Below are 25,304 nucleotides of genomic sequence, written 5' to 3' on the forward strand. Positions count from 1 at the left end.
TTGCTATTTAATATTTGATACTAATATTTTGTATATAATATTGAAGTATATATTTTTACCTGTTTGGAAGTTGACAAAAATTTACTTTTAAAATATATATGTTGTTTGAATATAAAAATAAGAGGATATGGTATTAAAGTAATAGAGAGCTGGAAAAGAGGATCAATAATTTTTAACAGTTCTTATTATACTTTAAAAGTATTTTTTTTCTTTTTTTTTTTTATACTTTAAGTTCTGGGGTACATGTGCAGAACATGCAGTTTTGTTACATAGGTATACATGTGCCATGGTGGTTTGCTGCACCCATCAACCTGTCACCTACATTAGGTGTTTCTCCTAATGTCATCCCTCCCCTAGCCCCCCACCCCGTGACAGGCCCTGGTGTGTGATGTTCCCCTCCCTATGTCCATGTGTTCTCATTGTTTAACTCCTACTTATGAGTGAGAACATGCGGTGTTTGGTTTTCTGTTCTTGTGATAGTTTGCTGAGAATGATGGTTTCCAGCTCCATCCATGTCCCTGCAAAGGACATGAACTCATCTTTTTTTATGTCTGCATAGTATTCCATGGTGTATATGTGCCACATTTTCTTTATCCAGTCTATTATTGATGGACATTTGGGTTGGTTCCAAGTCTTTGTTATTGTGAATAGTGCTGCAATAAACATACATGTGCCTGTGTCTTTATAGTAGAATGATTTATAATCCTTTGGGTATATACCCAGTAATGGGATTGCTGGGTCAAATGGTATTTCTAGTTCTAGATCAACAGTATTTTTTAATATATAGGTTTCCAAATTGTCAGAAAATCCCTTAATAATAAATGCAAAACTCCTGACTTTTTGGAGGAGAATGAGATTGTTTTAACTTTTGTGAAAATTTTAAATATATTTAAAAATAGATAGTATAAATAGTATACATCCTCATATTTATTTTTGAATGTTAATAATTATCAATGCATAGCCAATTTATTTCATCCATAAATACATTGACCATTTTCTTTATCTAAAAGAGAATACTTTTGAGAATGAAAAGGAATGCTATAGTAATTACAGGAGGGAACCAGGCATAAAACCCAGATAGTCCTAAGCATTCTTGGAAGTGTGCAACGCAATGCTTGCAAAGAGATATGATTCTAAATGTATTTAAGCAAGACATGGTCCCCACAAGCCCCACCAATCTAAGCAAGACATGGTCCCCACAAACCCCACCAATCACCCACAAAAATGTTACCAAACTCCCTTGAACGGAGTTTAACATAAATGTTAAACCCATTCCCAAGCCATCCCCCATATTCACATATTATTTGAAGCAAATTTTAGACATAATTATTTCATCCGTAAATAATTATGTAGACATAATTATTTCATCCGTAAATAATTATGTAGACATAATTATTTCATCTGTTCAAAAATAAATATAAGAGGATGTATACTATTTATACTCTTCTATATTCAATAAGTATTTTGTATTAGTCCATTTTCACACTGCTATAAAGAAATACCTGAGATTGGGTAATTTATAAAGAAAAAGGTTTAATTAACTCCCAGTTTCACATGGCTGGGGACACCTCAGGAAACTTAAAATCACGGCAGAAGGTTAAGGGAAAGCAAAGCATGTCTTACCTGACAGCAGGAGAGAGAGAGTGTGTGGAAATGCCACACTTTCAAACCATCACGTCTCAGGAGAATGAACTTACTATCATGAGAACAGCTTGGGGGAACCGCCCCCATGATCCAGTAAGCTCCCACCAGGTACCTTCCTCCATACATGGGGATTACAATTCAAGATGAGATTTCGGTGGGGACACAGAGCCAAGCCGTATCATTCCAACTCTGGCCCCTGCCAGATCTCATGTCCTTCTCACATTTCAAAACACAATCATACCTTCCCAACAGAACCCCAAAGTCTTAACTCATTCCAGCATTAACCCAAAAGTCCAAGTCCAAAGTCTCATCTGAGACAAGCCAAGTTGCTTCTGTCTGTGAGCTTATAAAATAAAAAACAAGTTAGTTACTTCCAAGATACAATGGGGATACAGGCATTGGGTAAATGTTCCCCTTCCAAATGGGAAAAATTGGCCAAAACAAAGAGGCTGCAGGGCCCATGCAAATCTGAAACCCAGTGGGGCAGTCATTAAATGTTAAAGCTCCAAAATAATCTCCTTTGACTCCATTCTTCACATCCAAGATATGCTGATGCAAGGGGTGGACTCCCAAAGTTTTGGGCAGCTCCACCCCTGTGACTCTGCAGGGTACAGTCCCTGTGGCTGTTTTCACGGGCTGGCATTGAGTGCCTGGGGCTTTTCCAGGTGCATGATGCAAGCTGTTGGTGAATCTACCATTCTGGGGTCTGGAGAATGGTGGCTGTCTTCTTACAACTCCACTACCCAGTGCCCCAGTGGGGACCTGTATGGGGGCTCCAACCCCACATTTCTTCTCTGGACTGCCTTAGTAGAGGTTCTCCATGAGGGCTTCACCTCTGCAGCAGACTTCTGCTTGGACTTACAGGCATTTCCACACATCCTCTGAAATCTAAGCAGAGGCTCCCAAAGCTCAATTCTTGTCTTCTGTGCACCTGCAGGCTTAACACCACATGGAAGCTGCCAAGGTGTAGGGCTTGCACCCTCTGAAGCAACGGTCTGAGCTGTACCTTGACCCCTTTTAGCCATGGGTGGAGCTGAATCAACTGTGATGCAGGTCACCCCATCTTGAGGCTGCACAGAGCAATGGGGCTCTGGGCCTGGCCCACAAAACCATTTTTTCCTCCTAAATATCCAGGCCTGTGATGGGAAGGGCTTCCTTGAAGATCTCTGAAATGGCCTGGAGACATTTTCCCAATTGTCTTGGCAATTAATATTTAGCTCCTCATTACTTAAGAAAATTTCTATAGCCAGCTTGAATTTCTCCCCATAGAATGGGTTTTTCTTTTCTACCACATGGCCAAGCTGCAAATTTTTTTAAACTTTTATGCTCTGCTTCCCTTTTAAACATAAGTTCTGATTTCAGATCATCTCTTTGTGAATGCATATGACTGTACACTTTCACAAAAGCCAGATCACCTCTTGAATCCTTAAAAATTTCTTCTCTCAGAGACCCTAAATCATCTCTCTCAACTTCAAAGTTCCACAGATCTCTAGGGTGGGGGCAAAATGCCACTGGTCTCTTTGCTAAAACATAGCAAGATACTCTAGTTTCCAATAAGTTTCTCATCTCCATGTGACACCACTTTAGCTTACACTTCATTGTCCATATCACTATCAGCATTTTGGTCAAAACCATTCGACAAGTCTCTGGGAAGTTCCACACGTTCTCACATCTCCCTGTCTTCTGATTCCTCCAAACTGTTCTAACCTCTGCCCATTACCCAGTTCCAAAGTGACTTCCACATTTTCAGGTTATCTTTATAGTAGTACCCCACTATTCTGATACCAGTTTTCTGTTATTAGTCCATTTTCACCCTGCTATAAAAACTGAATCAATTAAACCTCTTTTCCTTATAAATTACACAGTCTCAGGCCTGGCATGAGTGCCTGAGGCTTTTCCAGGTGCAGGTGCAAGGGCTATCACTGGATCTACCATTCTGGAGTTTGGAGAATGCTGACAGTTTCAGGGTAATTTATAAAGAAAAGAGGTTTAATTGACTCACAGTTCCACATGGCTGGGGAGGCCTCAGGAAACTTAGTTTTTACAATTATGGCAGAAGGGGAAGCAAGTCATGTCTTACATGGTGATGGTAGAGAGAGAGCAAGAGGGGACGTGTCACACTTTTAAACGATCAAATCTCATGAGAACTCAGTATCATGAGAACAGCATGGGTGAAACCATCCCCATGACCCAATTACCTCCCACCAGGTTGCTCCTTCGACATATGAGACTTACAATTCAAGATGAAGCCTGAGGGGGGGATACGGAGCCAAACCAAAACATAGCTCTAAAAGATAAGGGCTATTTTTTGGAACAGAACCACAATACCATTATCACATCTAAAAATTGACAGTGACTCCTTAATATCATCAAGTATCCAATCATTGTTCAGATTTCCCCAGTTGTCTCAAAAATGTCTTTATAATTTATTTGTTCAAATCAGTACCCAAATAGAGTCCATTGCATTTGGTTAATTAAGTTCTTGAGTAAATTGAAGATTATAGATTCCTTTTCTCCCTTTTTCCTCTAGTATCTGTTGAGAAATCAGATATTTGTAACTATAAACAGAATTTGCTATTTTTAAAGAAAAAGTAAATAAAAGTAGAAAGTATTAGACTGTTGTTGAATCCAGTTTCATTCTATTTTTTTGTTAATTTTTTTTCTTTTCCATTCTGGGGCTATATAGATGATTTCACATCAAGAGAACCATGCAAAGTGGAAGATTTCTGCTGACTCTCAAAAGACTTCTGTTCAGCAACTAAATGAACAATTAGAGAAGGCAAAACTGGAATTAGAAGAAGCTCAGGATACTGTAAGCAATTTGCATCAACAAGTCCAAGATAGGAATGAAGTAATTGAAGCTGCAAATGAAGCATTACTTACTAAAGTAAGTAAACATATAACAGTAATAAAGCATATCTATGAAAACGTAAATGTCTGACTTATTTACCTGTCCTTGTAGTTTATAGAGGACTATATGACCAAATATTGGCCTGTTTGAATAAAAAGCATTTTATTTAGAAGATTGTGAATTTAGGAAATTATTAAGATGTACATTTTATTACCATAGAAGATATAATTTATAAATGTTCAAATATAAATTCATCTAATCATAATGTTTAGAGGGTTTTATACTTGATGTACCTAAAACAAAAAAGCAGAAGCACTTTTCAAAATCAGCAAAGATCTTTTAAAATCATAAAGTAGGCCAGGCGTGGTGGCCTACTCTTATATTCCCAGTACTTCAGGAGGCCAAGGTGGGCAGATCACTTGAGGTCAGCAGTTCAAGAGCAGCCTGGCCAACATAGTGAAACCACCCTGTCTCTACTAAAAAATACAAAAATTAGCAGGACGTGGTGGCCAGCACCTGTAATCACAGCTACATGGGAAACTGAGGCAGAAGAATCGCTTGAGCCCGGGAGGCGGAGGTTGCAGTAAGCTGAGATCACACAACTGCCCTCCAGCCTGGGTGACAGAGTGAGACTCCTTCTCAAAAAAAGAAAAAAATAAAGTAGACAATCCAAGATTATATTCAGAGGTTTTTATCTAGATTTGAATATAGACATAATTTAAAAAGGAATCCCAGTTCTTTGGTCAAGGCAGGAGGATGACTTGAGTACAGGAGTTCAAGTCCAGCCTGGACAACATAGCAAGACCCTGTCTCTGCAAAAAAAAAAAAAATTTTTTTAAATAGCTTTTGCTTTGTATTTTTCTTCATTAATCATGGCAGTTTCTCCCAGAATTTGAAATTAATATCAGTATTGATGCATAGAGATTAAAACATTGGTTCAAACTTGCCAATATGTAGGGTAAAGTTCTTAGTGAAGGCCTTAAAAAAGAATATACTGATAATTATGAAGCAATAAATGATTTTATAGCAAAATGAAAGTTATTGAAAAGGAAAAAACCTCAGCCAAATAATACCTTAGAAATATTTCTAGTTACTAAGCTGAATACTTAAATTCCATTTATAACAGAGTTAATATTAACAGTACTAGAGGAAAGCTGAATAGACATAATCTAATACATAAAAATATATTGAGGTTGAACACTCTATTAATGATTTTATTAATATTTCATGTTCTGTAATATACATTTATACAGAATTATGAGCTTCATTATAGAAAATTGACCCTAAAAAATTAGATTCTGTGCTGTATTGCTTGTCACAGTATTATCCCTGCTGCTCATTACTAAATATTACTGATGAGATAAATACAATTAGATTGCATGTGTTAGTAATTCAGATGATTTTAAGTTTAACTGTTTAGGCAGTTACCAAAATAGTGGCTATGTAGCAACATTTCTTTTTTTTTTTTCAGGCAGAGTCTTGCTCCATTGCCCAGGCTGGAGTGCAGTGGCACAATCACAGCTCACTGCAGCCTTGACCTAGTGGCCTCAAAGCAATTTTCCCACCTCAGCTCCCGAGTAGCTTAGACGACAGGAATATGCCACCATGCCCAGCTAATGTTTAACTTTTTTTTGTAGAGACAGAGACTCCTTATGTTGCCCAGGCTTTTCTCAAACTTCTGGGCTCAAGCAATCATCCCAAATTGGCCTCCCAAAGTGCTGGCATTGCAGGCATGAGCTACCACAACTGACTGACAATTCTTAAATGAATCATAGATATAGAGATCTTAGAATATGTACTGTGATTAGTCAGTATACCAGTCAGAAAATAGAATTCCTATGTTGGCTTACAGTAGCTCTCAAAGTCAACCTCAGCCTACTGTAAAGTCTAAACTGAAGAGAAATTGAGGATAAAACTAAGAAATAAAGAAGACAGTCTAATAGAAGGGGAGAAGCAGGCATAACTGTAACTAAAAATAATAGAAAGCAATTCCATTGACAACATCAGTAAATGACAGGGAACAAAATCAGAAGTGAGGGAGAAGAAAAGAAAGATCAGTGTTTAAGGCAACTAGTCTTTCTAGTTCACTTTCTCTGGTACCTTAACTAGCAACCTTATATTTGAGGGTAATTAGAACAAGGGCAAAAACCATTTTTTGAGAGCCATGAAGGCATCATTATATTATGGTTCACTACAATTACATTCACAATAGTGACCTTCTTTGAATCTTAAGAAAAAGTTGAATTAATTTAATGTATTCAGTGTACTATATTTAATTGTAAAAGTTATGTGTTAAAACTGTAGGTTAAATAAAATCCTACTTACATGAGATACCACATATCTCAATTATGGCTAGATAATGCAGAGGAGGAAAAAGAAAAAAGACTGCAGCTGTGTACAGTCCTATTCTGTGCCAACTCTACAACTGTTTTGTTAATTGTGATTTTAACAATGTGAATGTAAGATTTACAACAAAAAATTGGCACTCTAGCCACTTAAAAATCATATAAATTGGGGATGGGTTCCAAGATGGCCAAATAGGAACAGCTCCAGTCTGCAGCTCCCAGTGTGACTGACGCTGAAGACGGGTGATTTCTGCATTTCCAACTGAGGTACCTGGTTCGTCTTACTGGGACTGGTTGGACAGTGGGTGCAGCCCACGGTGGGTGAGCCGAAGCAGGGCGGGACATCGCCTCACCCAGAAAGCACAAAGGGTTGGAGGATTTCCCTTTCCTAGCCAAGTGAAGCCATGACAGACGGTACCTGAGAAATTGGGACACTCTTGTCCTAATACTGCACTTTTCCAGTGGTCTTAGCAAATGGCACATCAGGAGATTATATTCCGTGCCTGGCTCGGTGGGTCCCACACCCACAGAGCCTTTCTCACTGCTAGCACATCAGTCTGAGATTGAACTGCAAAGTGGCAGCCTGGGCTGGGAAAGGGGCATCCGCCATTGCTGAGGCTTGAGTAGGTAAACAAAGTGACTGGGAACCTGGAACTGGGTGGAGCCCACCGCAGCTCAATGAGGCCTGCCTGCCTATCTAGACTCCACTTCTGGGGGCAGGGCATAGCTGAGCAAAAAGCAGCAGAAACTTCTGCAGACTTAAACGTCCCTGTCTGACAACTCTGAAGAGAGCCGTGGTTCTCCCAGCATGGAGTTTGAGCTCTGGGAAAGGACAGACTGCCTCCTCAAGTGGGTCCCTGATCCCCGTGTAGCCTAACTGGGAAACACCTGCCAGTAGGGGCTGACTGACACCTCATACAGCCGGGTGCTCCTCTGAGATGAAGCTTCCAGAGGAAGGATCAGGCGGCAATATTTGCTGTTCTGCAACCTCCGCTGGTGATACCCAGGCAAACTGAGTCTGGAGTGGACCTCCAGCAAACTCCAACAGACCTGCAGCTGAGGGGTCTGACTGTTAGAAGGAAAACTAACAAACAGGAATAGCATCAACATCAACAAAAAGGACATCCACACCGAAACCCCATCTGTAGGTCACCATCATCAAAGACCAAAGTTAGATAAAAACCACAAAGATGGGGAGAAACCGGAGCAGAAAAAGCTGAAAATTCTAAAAACCAGAGTGCCTCTTCTTCTCTAAAGGATTGCAGCTCATTGCCAGCAATGGAATAAAGCTGGATGGAGAATAACTTTGATGAGTTGACAGAAGCAGGCTTCAGAAGGTGGGTAATAACAAACTTCTCCAAGCTAAAGGAGGATATTTGAATCCATCTCAAGGAAGCTAAAAACCTTGAAAAAAGATTAGACCAATGGCTAACTAGAATAAACAGTGTAGGGAAGACCTTAAATGATATGATGGCATGTCACAAGAACGTGACACATGCATAAGCTTCACTAGCCAATTCGATCAAGTGGAAGAAAGAGTATCAGCGATTGAAGATCAAATGAATGAAATAAGGTGAGAAGAGAAGTTTAGAGAAAAAAGAGTAAAAAGAAATGAACAAAGCCTCCAAGAAATATGTGACTATGTGAAAAGACCAAATCTACTTTTGATTGGTGTACCTGAAAGTGACGGAGAGAATGGAACCAAGTTGGAAAACACTCTTCAGGATATTATCCAGGAGAACTTCCCCAAGGTAGCAAGGCAGGCCAACATTCAAATTCAGGAAATACAGAGACCACCACAAAGATACTCCTCGAAAAGAGCAACCCCAAGACACATAATTGTCAGAGTCACCAAAGTTGAAATGAAGAAAAAAATGTTAAGGGCCGCCAGAGACAAAGGTCCGGTTACCCATAAAGGGAAACCCATCAGACTAACAGTGGATCTCTCAGCAGAAACTCTACAAGCCAGAAGAGAGTGGGGGCCAATAGTCAACATTCTTAAATAAAAGAATTTTCAACCCAGAATTTCATATCCAGCCAAACTAAGCTTCATAAGTGAAGGAGAAATAAAATCCTTTACAGACAAGCAACTGCTGAGAGATTTTGTCACCACCAGGCCTGCCTTACAAGAGCTCCTGAAGGAAGCACTAAACATGGAAAGGAACAACTGGTACCAGCCACTGCAAATTGTAAAGAACGTCGATGCTAGGAAGAAACTGCATCAACTAATGGGCAGAAAAACCAGCTAACATCATAAAGACAGGATCAAATTCACACATAACAATATTAACCTTAAATGGAAATGGGCTAAATGCCCCAATTAAAAGACACAGAGTGGCAAATTAGATAAAGACCAGACCCATCAGTGTGCTGTATTCAGGAGACCCGTCTCATGTGCAGAGACACACACAGGCTCAAAATAAAGGGATGGAGGAAGATCTACCAAGCAAATGGAAAACAAAACAAACAAACAAAAAAAGCAGGGTTGCAATCCTAGTCTCATAAAACAGACTTTAAACCAACAAAGATCAAAAGAGACAAGGCCATTACATAATGGTGAAGGGATCAATTCAACAAGAAGAGCTAACTATCCTAAATATATATGCATCCAATACAGGACCACCCAGATTCATAAGGCAAGTCCTTAGAGACTTACAGAGAGACTTAGACTCCCACACAGTAATAATGGGAGACTTTAACACCCCACTGTCAATATGAGATCAATGAGACAGAAGGTTAAAAAGGATATCCAAGACTTGAACTCAGCTCTGCACCAAGTGGACCTAATAGACATCTACAGAAACTCTCCACCCCAAGTCAACAGAATATACATTCTTCTCAGCACCACATTGCACTTATTCCAAAATTGACCACATAGTTGGAAATAAAGCACTCCTCAGCAAATGTAAAAGAACAGAAATCACAACAAACTGTCCCTCAGACCACAGTGCAATCAAATTAGAACTCAGGATTAAGAAACTCACTCAAAACCACACAACTACATGGCAACTGCACGACCTGCTCCTGAATGACTACTGGGTACATAATGAAATGAAGGCAGAAATAAAGATGTTCTTTGAAACCAGTCAGAACAAAGACACAACATATGAGAATCTCTGGGACACATTTAAAGCAGTGTGTAGAGGGAAATTTATAGCACTAAATGCCCACAAGAGAAAGCAGGAAAGATCTAAAATTGACACCGTAACATCACAATTAAAAGAACTAGAGAAGCAAGAGCAAACAAATTCAAAAGCTAGCAGGAGGTAAGAAATAAGTAAGATCAGAGCAGAACTAAAGGAGAAAGAGACACAAAAAAACCTTCAAAAAAAATTCAATGAATCCAGGAGCTGCTTTTTGAAAAGATCAACAAAATTGATAGACTGCTAGCAAGACTAATAAAGAAGAAAAGAGAGAAGAATCAAATAGACACAATAAAAAATGATAAAGGGGATATCACCACTGACCCCACAGAAATACAAACCACCATCAGAGAATACTATAAACACCTCTGCACAAATAAACTAGAAAACCTAGAAGAAATGGATAAATTCCTGGACACATACACCCTCCCAACACTAAACCAGGAAGAAGTTGAATCCCTGAATAGACCAACAACAGGCTCTGAAATTGAGGAAATAATTATTAGCCTACCAACCAAAAAAAGTCCAGGACCAGACGGATTCACAGTTGAATTCTACCAGAGGTACAAAGAAGAGTTGGTACCATTCCTTCTGAAACTATTCCAATCAATAGAAAAAGAGGGAATCCTCTCTAACTCATTTTATGAGGCCAGCATCATCCTGATACCAAAGCCTGGCAGAGACACAACAAAAAAAGAGAATTTTAGACCAATATCCCTGATGAACATTGATGCGATAATCCTCAATAAAATACTGGCAAACTGAGTCCAGCAGCACATCAAAAAGCTTATCCACCACAGTCAAGATGGCTTTATCCCTGGGATGCATGGCTGGTTCAACATACACAAATCAATAAACGTAATCCATCACATAAACGGAACCAAAGACAAAAACCACATGATTATCTCAATAGATGCAGAAAAGGCCTTCAACAAAATTCAACAGCCCTTCATGCTAAAAACTGTCAAACTAGGTACCGATGAAATGTATCTCAAAATAATAAAAGCTATTTATGACAAGCCTACAGCCAATATCATACTGAATGGGCAAAAACTGGAAGCATTCCTTTTGAAAACTGGCACAAGACAGGGAAGTCCTCTCTCACCACTCCTATTCAACATAGTGTTGGAAGTTCTGGCCAGGGGAATCAGGCAGGAGAAAGAAATAAAAGAGTATTCCATTAGGAAAAGAGGAAGTCAAATTGTCCCTGTTTGCAGATGACATGATTGTATATTTAGAAAACCCCATCATCTCAGTCCCAAATCTCCTTAAACTGATAACTTCAGCAAAGGCTCAGGATACAAAACCAATGTACAAAAATCACAAGCATTCCTATTCACCAATAACAGACCAACAGAGAGCCAAATCATGAATGAACTCCCATTCACAATTGCTTCAAAGAGAATGAAATACCTAGGAATCCAACTTACAAGGGATGTGAAGGATCTCCAAGGAGAACTACAAACCACTGCTCAATGAAATAGAAGAGGACACAAACAAACGTAAGGACATTCCATGCTCATGGATAGGAAGAATCAATATCATGAAAATGCCCATACTGCCCAAGGTAATTTATCGATTCAATGCCATCCCCATCAAGCTACCAATGGCGTTCTTCACAGAATTGGAAAACACTACTTTAAAGTTCATATAGAACCAAAAAAGAGCCCACATAGCCAAGACAATCCTAAGCCAAAAGAACAAAGCTGGAGGCATCATGCTACCTGACTTAAAACTATGCTACAAGACTACAGTAACCAAAACAGCATGATACTGGTACCAAAACAGAGATACAGACCAATGGAACAGAACAGAGGCCTCAGAAATAACACCACACATCTACAACCATCTGATCTTTGACAAACCTGACAAAAACAAGAAATGGGGAAAGGATTCCCTATTTATTATATGGTGCTGGGAAAACTGGCTAGCTATATATAGAAAGCTGAAACTGCATCCCTTCCTTACACCTTATACAAAAATTAATTCAAGATGGATTAAAGACTTAAATGTTAGACCTAAAACGATAAAATCCCTAGAAGAAAACCTAGGCAATACCATTCAGGACATAGGCACAGGCAAGGACTTCATGACTGAAACACCAAAAGCAATGGCAACAAAAGCCAAAATAGACAACTCGGATCTAATTAAACTAAAGAGCTTCTGCACAGCAAAAGAAACTACCATCAGAGTGAACAGGCAACCTACAGAATGGGAGAAAATGTTTGCAATCTACCCATCTGACAAAGGGCTAATATCCAGAATCTACAAAGAACTTAAATTTACAAGAAAAAATCAACCCCATCAAAAAGTGGGTGAAGGGTATGAACAGACACTTCTTAAAAGAAAACATTATGCAGCCAACAGACACCTGAAAAAATGTTCATCATCACTGGCCATCAGAGAAATGCAAATCAAAACCACAATGAAATACCATCTCACACCAGTTAGAATGGCGATCATTAAAAAGTCAGGAAACAACAGGTGCTGGAGAGGATGTGGAGAAATAGGAACACTTTTATCCTGTTGGTGGGAGTGTAAACTAGTTTGACCATTGTGGAAGACAGTGTGGCAATTCCTCAAAGATCTAGAACTAGAAATACCATTTGACCCAGCAATCCCATTACTGGGTATATACCCAAAGGATTATAAATCACACTGCTATAAAGACATGCACACGTATGTTTATTGTGGCACTATTCACAATAACAGACACTTGGAACCAACCCAAATGTCCATCAATGGATAGATTGGATAAAGAAAATGTGGCACATATATACCATGGAATACTATGCAGCCATAAAAAAGGATGAGTTCATGTCCTTTGTAGGGACATGGATGTAGCTGGAAACCATCATTCTGAGCAAACTATTGCAAGGACAGAAAACCAAACACCAGATATTCTCACTCATAGGTGGGGATTGAACAATAAGAACACTTGGACACAGGGTGGGGAACATCACACACCAGGGCCTGTCATGGGATGGGGGAGGGGAGAGGGATAGCATTAAGAGAAATCCCTAATGTAAATGACAAGTTAATGGGTGCAGCACACCAACATGGCACATGTATACATATGTAAGAAACCTGCACGTCGTGCATGTGTACCCTAGAACTTAAAGTATTTTAAAAAATCATATAAATCAATTTTAGATGAAGTAGTATAAAAACAGGAAAGAACTGAAATATGCATGTTAAACTTTTATTTTGTAATGCATTCTGTGGTTATGACAGTTTTAGTTATGAACACAGTATTTTTGAAAGCTACTTTAAGAACAGAAACTATCAGATTAAAATGGATAGGATTTAGAAATATGTATCTTATGGATACCTTTAAGAAAAGGCAAATGTATTTGAAAAGAAGACTACTATACTTACATTATTAAGCTTTTGAAATTAATGTATCATCTCTTTTTTTAGGCTTTTTGGTTTTTTACTTTATGTAGTCTCCTAGGATCCCAAAGTTTAGTTAGAGGACCCAAATAAAATACATGAAAAAAATAGAAATGCAAAGTTTATTTAACAAGGATTGATTTATTAAAAATTAATCACTTTTTAAAGTTTTTGAAAAATGTCTAATATAATAAAGCTTTCTTGTAATGAGAACACAAAAAGCAGAATAGCTTATATCTGTTTATTCCCTGTTGGAAATTCTGAAAGGGGTCTTTTTGTGTCTACATGTGTTAGATTAACAAAAGCTAGCATACCTCTACACTTTTGCAGAGAAATTTTTAGGTGTAAGATTTCAATCTTGAATAGAAATTGATATTGTCATTAACACCAAAAATATATATATATAAGGAAAATTAGTTTTAATGGAATTTCTTAGAATAAGTATATTTCAAATGAACACGTGTAATTTTCCCAAAGTGAACCTATCTTAAATAAGGAAAGGTTTTAAACAGAGCTTGGAAAATTCTCGAGAATTATCAACAGAATTCCTATACTGGGACAAAGGTTGACTTTCTAAAAGTCTATGATTTTCTAAGGAGTTCATTCATTTAACAAAAATGTTTTGAACACCTACTATGTACCAATTTTTCTGCAGGAATCAGAATTAACCAGATTACAAGCCAAAATTTCTGGACATGAAAAGGCAGAAGACACCAAGTTTCTACCAGGCCCATTTACATCTCCAACAGAAATTATGCCTGATGTTCAAGATCCAAAATTTGCTAAACATTTTCACACATCTTTTTCCAAGTGTACAAAATTACGTCGCTCTATTAGTGCCAGTGATCTTACTTTCAAAACTCATGGTGATGAAGATCTTTCTGAAGAATTACTACAGGACTTGAAGAAAATGCAATTAGAACAGCCTTCAACATCAGAAGAAAGCCGTAAGAATCTGACTTACACCCAGCCAGACTCATTTAAACCTCTCACGTATAACCTAGAAGATGATAGTTCTGAGAGTAATGACTTTAGCACGCTTAGTGGGATGCTAAGGTACATAAACAAAGAAGTAAGACTATTAAAAAAGTCTTCTATGCAGACAGGTGCTGGTTTAACTCAGGTATGTATTTTATATACTGTAAGTTGTAATATTTGTTTCCAAAACATATCATTTTGTTACTTGGAAGAAAATTAATGTATTTAAATGAAAAACTACTCATATTTGAAAAAGGAAGATTTTACATTTTAAACATTAAGTAAAATTAATACCAAAAGACATTTTTCTCTAGGTCATGGTGTGAGATAATAGGGGGAGATAATAGGGGGAAAGAGAGAGGCAAAGGGAGACAGAACAGGAAGTAGAATGAAAAATAGGTAGATAGACATGGAAGTGCTTAAAAATTTAAAAAAAAAAACTGAAAAAAAGAAAAATGGGAAGAAGAAACATGCAGTGAGAGGAATCCAGAGAAAGTAGGTTCTGAGGTGAATGTTCTCATAACTTCGTCATAATTTACTGTTCACTTGGGCTCAGTATGTCAGAATAAGTTATTGCTGGCTATCACTGTCTTTGGAAAGTTGATTTGCTGATACCCATTATTTAAAAGTATGAATAAGTCCAGTGTTCCTTATAATTTTTCACCCTAAAGTATTTATGTTCATCTTTCCTTCTTTTATCCCTTTTCTCTTTAAAAGAAAGATACATCCCTCTTCTTTTTTAGAGAGAACCTCTTGAACATGTACTTTCAAGCCTTTAATATGCTTGCCTGTTTTGCTTCTCTGCTTCCTGATTTAATATGTATCTTCAAGCTTCTTTATTTACCTCTTCCTTTCATTTCCAGACATCTTAAAGTCATACCCACTCTAAGCTGGGTGCAGTGGCACATGCCTGCAATCCCAGCTACCTCGGAGGCTGAGGCAGGAGGATTATGTGAGGGCAGGAGTTTGAGACCAGTATGGGCAACATGGCGAGACCCCATCTCAAAAAAAAAAATTTTATTCATTCTGTTTCTCCATTGTTGTTACCTCCTTACTACCCTTCCCACTGTGTAACTTACTGTATTTGTCTCTTGAATATTAAATTTACTGTTTTCTTGAAAGTCACAAAAAAACCTCATTGTATAATACACAAATTTAGTATCCTCTTTTCAGCTTTTGTAGATTTAACTGTCCATTCCCTGTTTTGATATTTTCTCTTCTCTTGACTTTTATGATTTAATATTTTTCTGGTCCTCTTCTTATTCTGAACTAACTACTTTCTCACTTTTCTGCTCCTCGTATTCCTTATGTTCCACAATATAGGATTTAATCTGTAGTTTGCATATGGAAATAAAGAATCTCCTTTAGATAATGTTAGCTTTTTTAAAAATGCCTAACATCATTTTCAAACACATCAAGATAGCTTTGGTGGCCTGAACAGTTAAAAAAAAATTTTTTTTGTAATAGATCCAAGACAAAGAAAAATTGTTGAATGAGGTTTTCTTCATAATACTTATTTTTGCCTGGCATTTAAGTATATGTCTATCTACTTGTTTATTGATTGTCTCCCCCACTGAAAATGTAAGCTCTGTGTGGACAGGGTATGGTCATTTCGCTTATTTCTATATTTCCAGTGCCTGGTATGTAGTAGATGCTGAATAAATATTTATGAATGAATCAAATGGCTAAATAAATTATATACAGTAAACATAACTAGTTTTAAATGCTAGATTTCATCAGGTTGTGCTGGCCAAAATTTCACTTTTAGCATATTACTTTTAGCATGCAAGAAGTTAAAGATTCAGAAAAGGTAACTGAGAAATAATCAGTGAAATAGAAGAGAAATTAGGAGAGTATAATGTTTCACAATGTATTTCAAGGAGGGTGAGATCAATTGTGTCCAGTGTTGCTAAGTAAAGTGAAGATTGATAATTGACTATCATATTTGGTAATGTTGAGGCTTTTATGACCTTCATAAGACTGGCTTTAGAGTAACAATGGGAATGAAAGCCTGATGTAGAGTGGGTTTAGCATAGAATGGAAAGAGGAAATAGAAACACCAAGAATAGACAACTCTTTGGATAAAGAGCAAAGCAGAGAAATGAGGGAGATGTGATGTCAAGGGAGAGTTTTTGTTTTGCTTTTCAACATAAGAGAGAAAACAGCTGTTGGATAGTGATAGGAATGATCCAGTAGATAGGGAAACAGCAATTCAAGACAGAGAGTAGAAGGAGTAAAATCCTTAAGGTAGGCTTAAGAAATGGGATACAGGAGAGCAGTAGAGGAGTTGGTCTTAGATAAATGAAGGGGCAGTTCATCCACTGTAGTGGGAAGGAAGGCAGAATATGGGAGCACAGAAACACATGGAATGGAAGGTTTGGTAGTCGGAGAGAAATTTCTTTATTGATTGCTTTTATTTTCTTAGTGAAATAAGAAGCAGTGTTTTTAGCTAAGGCATAGTAAGATATTGGAAATTTAAGAACAGGGAAGGTATATGAAATGATTACTTACTTTGGAGAGTAGGAAAGCATAAACAGACTAGCAAAGTCTAGTAGAATTGGTAGCCAGATAGTTCTGTCATGTGGAACAACCGTGCAAGATACAGGACATCTGGCATCATTTGTCCCTGCCCATTGTATATCTGCAGCAGCATGTTCCTTTCTCCCCTATCATAGTGACAACCAAAAAGTACCATCACAGATTTCTAGAATGTTCTGTAGAGGATGGTACTGCACCCTTTAAGAACCTCTGCTCTACTCCAGTGACCCTTGCAGTCATAGATATGCAAGACTCTCTTTTTGGTAAAAATAGCACCTAATTTATGCAGGATAAATTTGATAAGTACAGTGACAGATTGTGATCATAACAATACATAGCCTTTACTGTATGTCAAGCAAATCCTTTACATAAGTTAACTCATTTAATCCTTGTAACAACCCCCTGATAGGTACTATTATCTGAATAGTACCAAATGATAGTACCTAATAGTTCTACTGTAGCAGGTACTGTTATTACCCTTATTATATGAGGAAACTTGAGTCCCTGCTCTTAACCACTATATATAATATTTACATAATTGTGTTGGCATTTTCTTCAGTACTGTCTAATTACATAGTTTGGTCTTGCATTTGCTTAGCCAGTTAAGGATTAAGAGTAGGAGTTAGCTGGGCATGGTGGCTTACACCTGTAATCCCAGCACTTTGGGAGGCTGAGGCAGGTAGATCATGAGGTCAGGAGTTCAAGACCAGCCTGGCTAAGAGGGCGAAACCCCATCTCTACTGAAAACACAAAAATTGGCTGGGCGTGGTGGTGCGCACCTGTAATCCCAGCTGCTCAGGAGGCTGAGGCAGATAATTGCTTAAACCCAGGAGGCAGAGGTTGCAGTGAGCCGAGATTGCACCACTGCACTCCAGCCTGGGCACCAGAGCAAGACTCTATCTCTAAATAAAAAAATAAACAGTAGGAGTTAAAAGTTACTACATAACTGATAGAATGATTTCTTACTCTGTAGGTTTTTGCAATATATATTTGAATTTTTCAAGTCGTTTCACCTAGTCAATTATCATTGAAGATCAAATTAAAATTAAATTTTCAAAATACTAGCCGGGTAAGGTGCCTCACACCTTTAATCTCAACACTTTTGGAGGCCAAATGGGGATTACTTGAGACTAGGATTTCAAGGCCAGCCTGGGCAGCATAGCAAACCCTATCTCTACAGAAAAATAAAATGAACAATTAGCTGGGCATGGTGGCGCACATCTGTAGTCCTAGCTACTTGGAAGCTGAGGTGGGAGGATCACTTGAGCCTGGTTCGAGGCTGCAGTGAGCTATTATCATGCACTGTAGCCTAGGCAATGGAGCAAGAACCCATCTCTAAACAAAACAAACGCAGCCTATTGTTAAACTTAAAAGATTGGATTCTTACAATCCTATCAAAGTTATATTCTGTACAAACATAGTTTTCTTGATTGTCAATGATACTCTACGTAAAGTTTTAAATGCATTAACCACAGTCAATACTCATAAGTTTAAGCTCACATGGAACTCTTATAGCGCATGAGCCTCAGTGACCACCTCATAGTCATTTACATGTATGTTGCATTAATAAATATATACTACTCTGTAAAATTTAATGAAAGAGATGCATTTTTATTTTTTTGAGACAGAATCTTGCGCTGTCACCTAGGCTGGAGTGTAGTGGCACGATCTCAGCTCACTGCAACCTCCGCTTCCTGGGTTCAAGCAATTCTCATACCTCAGCCACCTAAGTAGCTGGGATTATAGGCCTGTGTCACCATGCCCAGCTGATTTTTGTATTTTTTAGTAGAGACGGGGTTTCACCATGTTGGCCAGGCTGGTCTCAAACTCCTGGCCCCAAGTGATCTGCCCACCTTGGCCTCCCAAAGTGCTGAGATGACAAGCATGAGCCACCGTGCCTGGCCTGAAAGAGATCTTTTAAATTGGGATGTAGAGCCATGATCTGTAGCCTAGTTCAGGTCCTCAGCTTATTTCACCTACCACTTAAGTATGACATTGCATTGGTCTCCTATTTAAAAGCAGAATTTTAAAACTCTTAAACCAAAGAAATTATTATTTAAATAAAGTGTTATAAAGAAATCCAGTATGTCAAATAGATAACAAAGGTAGTTTATCTGATTGGGGGTAGGATATGTCTGACCTTTACCCAGTTACTTAAATCTACTCATGGCTGCTCATGCAAAAGCTCCAGAGCAGCCCTGGATTAATCATTAAGGAAAATAAGCAGGAGCATAGGGGACTAAGGGAAATGCCACAGAGTTATTTGTCCTAGCTATAATCTTCTTAATTCATTCACTGCCACACTTGACTTCAGTAGAATTTTTAGTAATGGTCTTTATCTGCCATGTTCAAATTTAATCTGCACTGTTGAAAAATCATTTTCTGTGGTATAGTGAGTGACAAAAGTTTAAAAGTTTCATTTGAAAGTGTCATCAGGTATTACATTTGTTTCTTTACACATGGTGTGAGTTTCAAAACCAGCTAGCTTGGTCTGGATAGCATTTGGCTCATCAACTGATTTGTCTAAAGGACTCTTAAGCATTTTTTTAAAGCAATGGTAGGGCCAGGAGGCACCATTGTTGGGCTGTGCAGAGGGTATCAGCTGGCCTAAATCCAGCTATGCTTGAGAAAGTGCAGTCTTAAAGTCCACTGGTACAATGGAAAGAATGTGGAAATCGATACATGAGAAGTGTTTAATAAGTGTTAGCTCCCTTTCTTGTGTTGCAGCCCAAATACTATTTTCCTAATGGTTAAGTACGTTGGCACTTCCATTGAGAGTAGAGCCTCTTAACACAGCAGTGTTCTGCTTTCAGACTAACAAAAGCTTCAGAACTCAAAAAATTATACCTGTACACAATTTAGAACACAATATCAGCAAGTTCAGAGACTTTACATTAACTCTTATTCTAATCCTGTTTTGGATTAGAGCAGTGGAAGTGTTGTGAATACTGATTAATTAGCTAATTCACCATTTATTAGGAATTTATAAGAAGTTATTACTTCTATTTTGCTTATTTGTAGTTCTCAAGATATGGTACATATATCGTGCAGTAAGATGAAAAATAAGAAATTAGGAAATTAGCTATAGGGAAAACAAAGATAAAAAATATTAAACCAGGAGTACAGGTAATACCTAGAGACATGATAATATTTTCAAATTCACACCCTCAGTAAAGATGAAGGTATGACAAGAAAATTTGGCTCATATTTTTTAAAATCCCCTGGGCCTTTTTCCTCTATTTTTCTACTTTATGTTCAACTGCTTTTATATGCAACCAATTCTCTTTTGTCTTTTTCTTTTTCTGCTCTTTTTTCTTCTTTTAGTCTTCCTTTTTAATTGGCTTTTTTCATGTAGCTATTCATCCTTGTTTATTGTGCTCTCAAACGATAATGTGACAGTGATGCCTAAATATGTTATTTTTACATTCCTTTTTTTGAGTTTTAAAATTAGTTTAACCTCATATTCACACCCACCTCATTCAGCCAGAATTGTTTGCTTTTATTTTTTATTTTATTTATTTATTTATTTTTTTGAGATGGAGTTATGCTCTTGTCTCCCAGGCTGGAGTGCAGTGGTGCATCTCGGCTCACTGCAACCTCCCACTTCAAGGTTCAAGTGATTCTCCTGCCTCAGCCTTCTGACTAGCTGGGATTAGAGACACTCGCCACCACACCCAGCTAATTTTTGTATTTTTTTGGTAGAGATAGGGTTTCACAATGTTGGCCAGGCTGGTCTCGCTCCTGACCTCAGGTGATCCACTCGCCTCGGCCTTCCAAAGTGCTGGGATTACAGGCGTGAGCCACTACGCCTGGCCTGCATTCTATATTCATGTGGTTCATTATTGACTTTTTATGATTCATATTTTTCAGTAGACTAAATATTTCTCTTGCTTTAAATTATACTCCTGTTATTATAGTAAACTTTTAATGCTCAATCAGCTTAGGAATATTTCAAATATTAATCTATTATTTTGCATTATTCCAGGGAGAAAATGTGTAATTAAAAGAAGATACCGATATGTTGAAAAAAATGGAATTTTTGGTACTGTGCTGTGTTTACTTATTATATGTAGCTCATACTTCATAGAAGCTGTTATTTTGCTTTTGAATAAATTTTATATTTCAATATTTTAAAAGAAAGCCCCACTAAAACTTAATTATATTTTTAAAGAAAATTTATTATTTTATTTATTGTTTTTTGCTTAAACTTGCTGCTTTCCTTTGCTTTTTATATAAAAATCATTGTTAAAATGCATAAGTACATTGAGGAATGTAAATTTTTTTTGTTTTTGAAATGAAAGGCCTCACATATTTACTACTGAACCTAGCCAACCAATGCGTTCATAACAGATGCAGAGAGAAAAAATATATTCCCAACAAAACATGTCAAACTCTCCAGATAGTGGTGACATTTTCACCTTGATATGGTAACATGATTGTGACTTTCAGACAGCATAAATATGTTTGCCATCTCATGTGCAGTTCCTTATAGACCCAGCTTGGTTCTTCTCCATTGTCTCCTTTTGGTTTTATTTTATTAATAAAATCCTGATTTTATTACCAGTTTTCATCCGAATCCACTGGGGAACGGCACAATTTTGCTTTTGTTTCTTGGCCAGCAATTGCTTAATCCCAAAAGTCTTGTGAGAAGACATGGCGAGAAGCAGAGTCAAGCACACACCATGATGGCGGAGAAAGGAAGAGAGGCGAGGAATATCAGTTCTTAATCAGACTATTATTTGCTAATTTTTTTGGTAATACTTAATTTTTAAAATTAGCATAAATTTGTAACTCATTCTGCCAGAGGTTTATAATTATACTAATAATGGCTGATTTTCATTGAGTCAGTTTACTGTTTATCAATGACTATTCTAGGCACTTGTATTAGTCTGTTCTCATGCTGCCAATAAAGACATACCCCAGACTGGCCAAGTGCAGTGGCTCACGCCTGTAATCCCTGCACTTTGTGAGGCCGAGGTGGGCAGATCACAAGGTCAGGAGATCAAGAACATCCTGGCTAACACAGTGAAACCCCCTCTCTACTAAAAATACAAAAAAAAAAAAAAAAAAAATTAGCTGGGCATGGTGGCGGGTGCCTGTAGTCCCAGCTACTTGGGAGGCTGAGGCAGGAGAATGGCATGAACCCGGGAGTCGGAGCTTGCAGTGAGCCGAGATCATGCCACTGCACTCCAGCCTGGGTGACAGAGCGAGACTCCGTCTCAAAAAAAACAAAAAAAACCTACCCCAGAACTGGGTAATTTATAAAGGAAAAGAGGTTTTGCTTTTGTTTTTGTTTTGAGTTGGAGTTTTGCTTTTGTCACCTAGGCTGGAGTACAGTGGTGTCATCTTGGCTCACTGCAACCTCCGCCTCCTGGGTTCAAGCGATTCTCCTGCCTCAGCCTCCTGACTAGCTGGGATTACAAGTGCCCACCACCATGCCTGGCTAGTAGTTTGTATTTTTTAGTAGGGACAGGGTTTCACCATGTTGGCCTGGCTGGTCTTGAACTCCTGAGACCTCAGGTGATCCCCCACCTCGGCCTCCCAAAAGTGTCAGGATTATAGGCTTGAGCCACTGCACCTGGCCAGAAAAGAAGTTTAATAGACTCACAGTTCCACATGGCTGGGGAGGCCTCACAATCAATCATAGCAGAAGGCAAAGGAGGAGCAAAGTCAAGTTTTGCATGGCAGCAGGTAAGAGAGAGCATATGTGGGGGAACGCCTCTTTATAAAACCTCAGATCTCATGAGACTTATTCACGATCACAAGAACAGCATGGGAAAGACCCACCCTTATTATTCATATTTTTGAAGATTTAAAGGAAGAGATGGCCATAATGAGTGAATAGATGGGGAGGAATCTTAGACAAATAGAAATCAATGAATGGGACAAGGTAGAAACCAGGGAGTCCCAATATGTTAGAGGCAGGCAGAAAAGAAAACTGAGAATGGATGTTTAGACGTAAAATAACCAAATGGGACCTCTAGAACCAAAAATAATATTATCTGAACATTTAAAACTCCCAATATTGGCTTAACAGCAGATTGGTGATGACAGAAAAGTCAGTTGACTTGAAAGCAGATAAATAGTAAATTTCCACTCTGAAGAACAAAGAGAATATGATTGAATAAATATAAAAAGAGCATCTAAGACCTGTATGACAGTATTAAGAGGAAAAGAAAGGGAAAATGAGGCAGGAAAAAAGGTTCTTATAGTTATGGCTGAAAATATCACAAATGTGGTGAAAAGATGACAACGTGTAGATTTTCTAAGCTCAACAAGCCCTAAGCAGGATTCAAAAAAAAAAAAAAAAAAAAAAAATCCTGCTTAGTCATATAATAGTGAAAATTCTGTAAACCAAACACAGAAATATCTTAAAAATAGAGAGAGAAAAAAATCCTTATGTAGGGGAACAGTGATCCAAAAGAAGGCAGATTTGCCATGAGAAAGGCTGAGACACACTTTTAAAAGGACAACTGTATTAGACTGTTCTCACACTTCTATAAAGAACTACGTGAGACTGGGTAATTTATAAAGAAAAGAGGTTTAATTGACTCACAGTTCCACGGGCTAGACAGGAGGCATGGCTCAGGAAGCCTTGGGAAACTTAAAATCGTGGTGGAAGGTGAATGGGAAGTCAGCATGTCTTACATGGCAGGAGCAGAAGGAAGAGAGAGCAAAGGGGGAAGCGCTACACACTCCTAAACAGATCTTGTGAGAACTCTATCATGAGGCAGCACTAGGGGGATGGTACTAAACCATTAAAAACCACTTCCATGATCCAATTACCTCCCACCAAGCCCCACCTCCAATACTCAGGTTCAAAATTCAACATGAGATTTGGGTGGGGACACAAAGCCAAATCATATCAATCCAACCATGTCCCCTCCAACATCTCATGTCCTTCTCACACAAAATTTCAATCATCCATTCTCAACAGTCCCCTAAGTCTTAACTCATTTCAGCATTAACTCAAAAATCCATAGTCCAAAGTCTCATCTGAGACAAGGCAAGTTCCTTCCACCTATGATCCTATAAAATAAAAAACAAGTTAGTTACTTCAAAGATACAATGGGGGTACAGACATTGGGTAAATGCTCCCATTCCAAAAGGGAAAAATTGGCCCGAAACAAAGGGGCTACAAGCCCCATGATCCAATCACCTTCTACCAGGCTCCACCTCCAACACTTGGGATCACAATTCAATATGAGATTTGGGTGGGACACAAAGCAAACCATATCAACAATAGAATGAAAGTTTAAAGTATGGACAAAGGTACCAGGGAAACAAGCATGAAAAACACTTCAGGGCTATATTAATATCTGACAAAGTAGATGTCAAAAAATGAGTTTTGCCAGAGATTAAAAAAGGATGTTTTGTAATGGTAAAAGGATCCATTTAATAGGAAGACATACTCCTAAATGTGTATACACCAAATAACAGACTTTAGACACATGAAGTGAAATCTAACCGAACTAAAGGGACAAATAGATCCACATAGTGGGATAGTTTAACCTCCAGTTTTCAGTAATTAAAAGAATAAGAGACCAAAAAAGTCAGCAGGGATAGAGAAGTTATGAATAATATCAAACTGATTTGACTTAACTGACATTTAAAGAATACTATAGAGCCAGGCATGGTGGCTCATGCCTGTAATTCCAGCAATTTGGGAAGCCAAGGTGGGAGGACTGCTTGAGCCCAGAAGTTTGAGACCAACCGGGGCAACATGGTGAAACCCTGTCTCTACCAAAACAAACAAAAAAATCAACCAGGCATGGTGGTGTGTGCCTATAGTCCTAGCTATTCAGGAGGCTGAGGTGGGAGGATTGCTTGATGCTTGAGCCCAGGAGGCAGAGGTTGCAGTGGGCAGAGATCACACCACTGCACTCCAGCCTGGGCAACAGAGCGAGACCATATATATATAATACATATTGTAGGCCAGGAATGATGGCTCACACCTGTAATCCCAACACTTTGGGAGGCTAAGGCAGGAGGAATGCTTGAGCCCAGCAGTTCAAGACAGGCAAGAACAACATAGCGAGACCCCATCTCTACAAAAAATTAAGAAATTAACTGCACATGGTGATGTGTGCCTGTGGTCCAAGCTACTCAGGAGACTGAGGTAGGAGAATCTCTTGAGCCTGAGAGTTCAAGGCTGCAGTGAACCGTGATCACGCTACTGCACTTCAAGCTGGGCAACAGAACAAGACCCCATCTCAACAACAACAACAAAAAGCAGATTGCTATTAAATATGAGGGTCATCAGTGCATACAGACTGCCTAAATTAAAAGGCCTGACAAAAGCTACAAATCAACAGTTTTAAAATACTGGACATGAAGCAATAAAAGACAGTGGTTTCTGAGAGAGGGGTGAGCCCTTTATTTCTCCCAGCTTATTACCTGGAGTAAGTTTCT

The 25,304-nt window shown here is 38.4% G+C and overlaps 1 protein-coding gene and 1 pseudogene across 8 annotated transcripts in view; one reads left to right on the forward strand and one right to left on the reverse strand.

Moving 5' to 3' along the window:
* Window positions 1-21,452, forward strand: part of LOC101011236 (coiled-coil domain-containing protein 18) — a 107,924-nt gene extending 86,472 nt beyond the window's left edge. For all 8 annotated transcript variants that reach the window (XM_021920902.2, XM_021920895.2, XM_021920894.2 and 5 more), the window contains 3 exons: window positions 4,331-4,531; window positions 14,032-14,499; window positions 20,878-21,452. In XM_021920902.2, the coding sequence (XP_021776594.2) occupies window positions 4,331-4,531; window positions 14,032-14,499; window positions 20,878-20,892 (684 nt within the window). In that variant the 3' untranslated portion in view covers window positions 20,893-21,452. The remainder of the gene's footprint in view (window positions 1-4,330; window positions 4,532-14,031; window positions 14,500-20,877) is intronic.
* Window positions 21,379-21,567, reverse strand: LOC116268946 (annotated as a pseudogene).
* Between the last annotated feature and the right edge of the window lie 3,737 nt (window positions 21,568-25,304).

This window comes from Papio anubis, chromosome 1 (assembly GCF_008728515.1).
Source record: "Papio anubis isolate 15944 chromosome 1, Panubis1.0, whole genome shotgun sequence".
Classification (NCBI taxonomy): domain Eukaryota; kingdom Metazoa; phylum Chordata; class Mammalia; order Primates; family Cercopithecidae; genus Papio; species Papio anubis.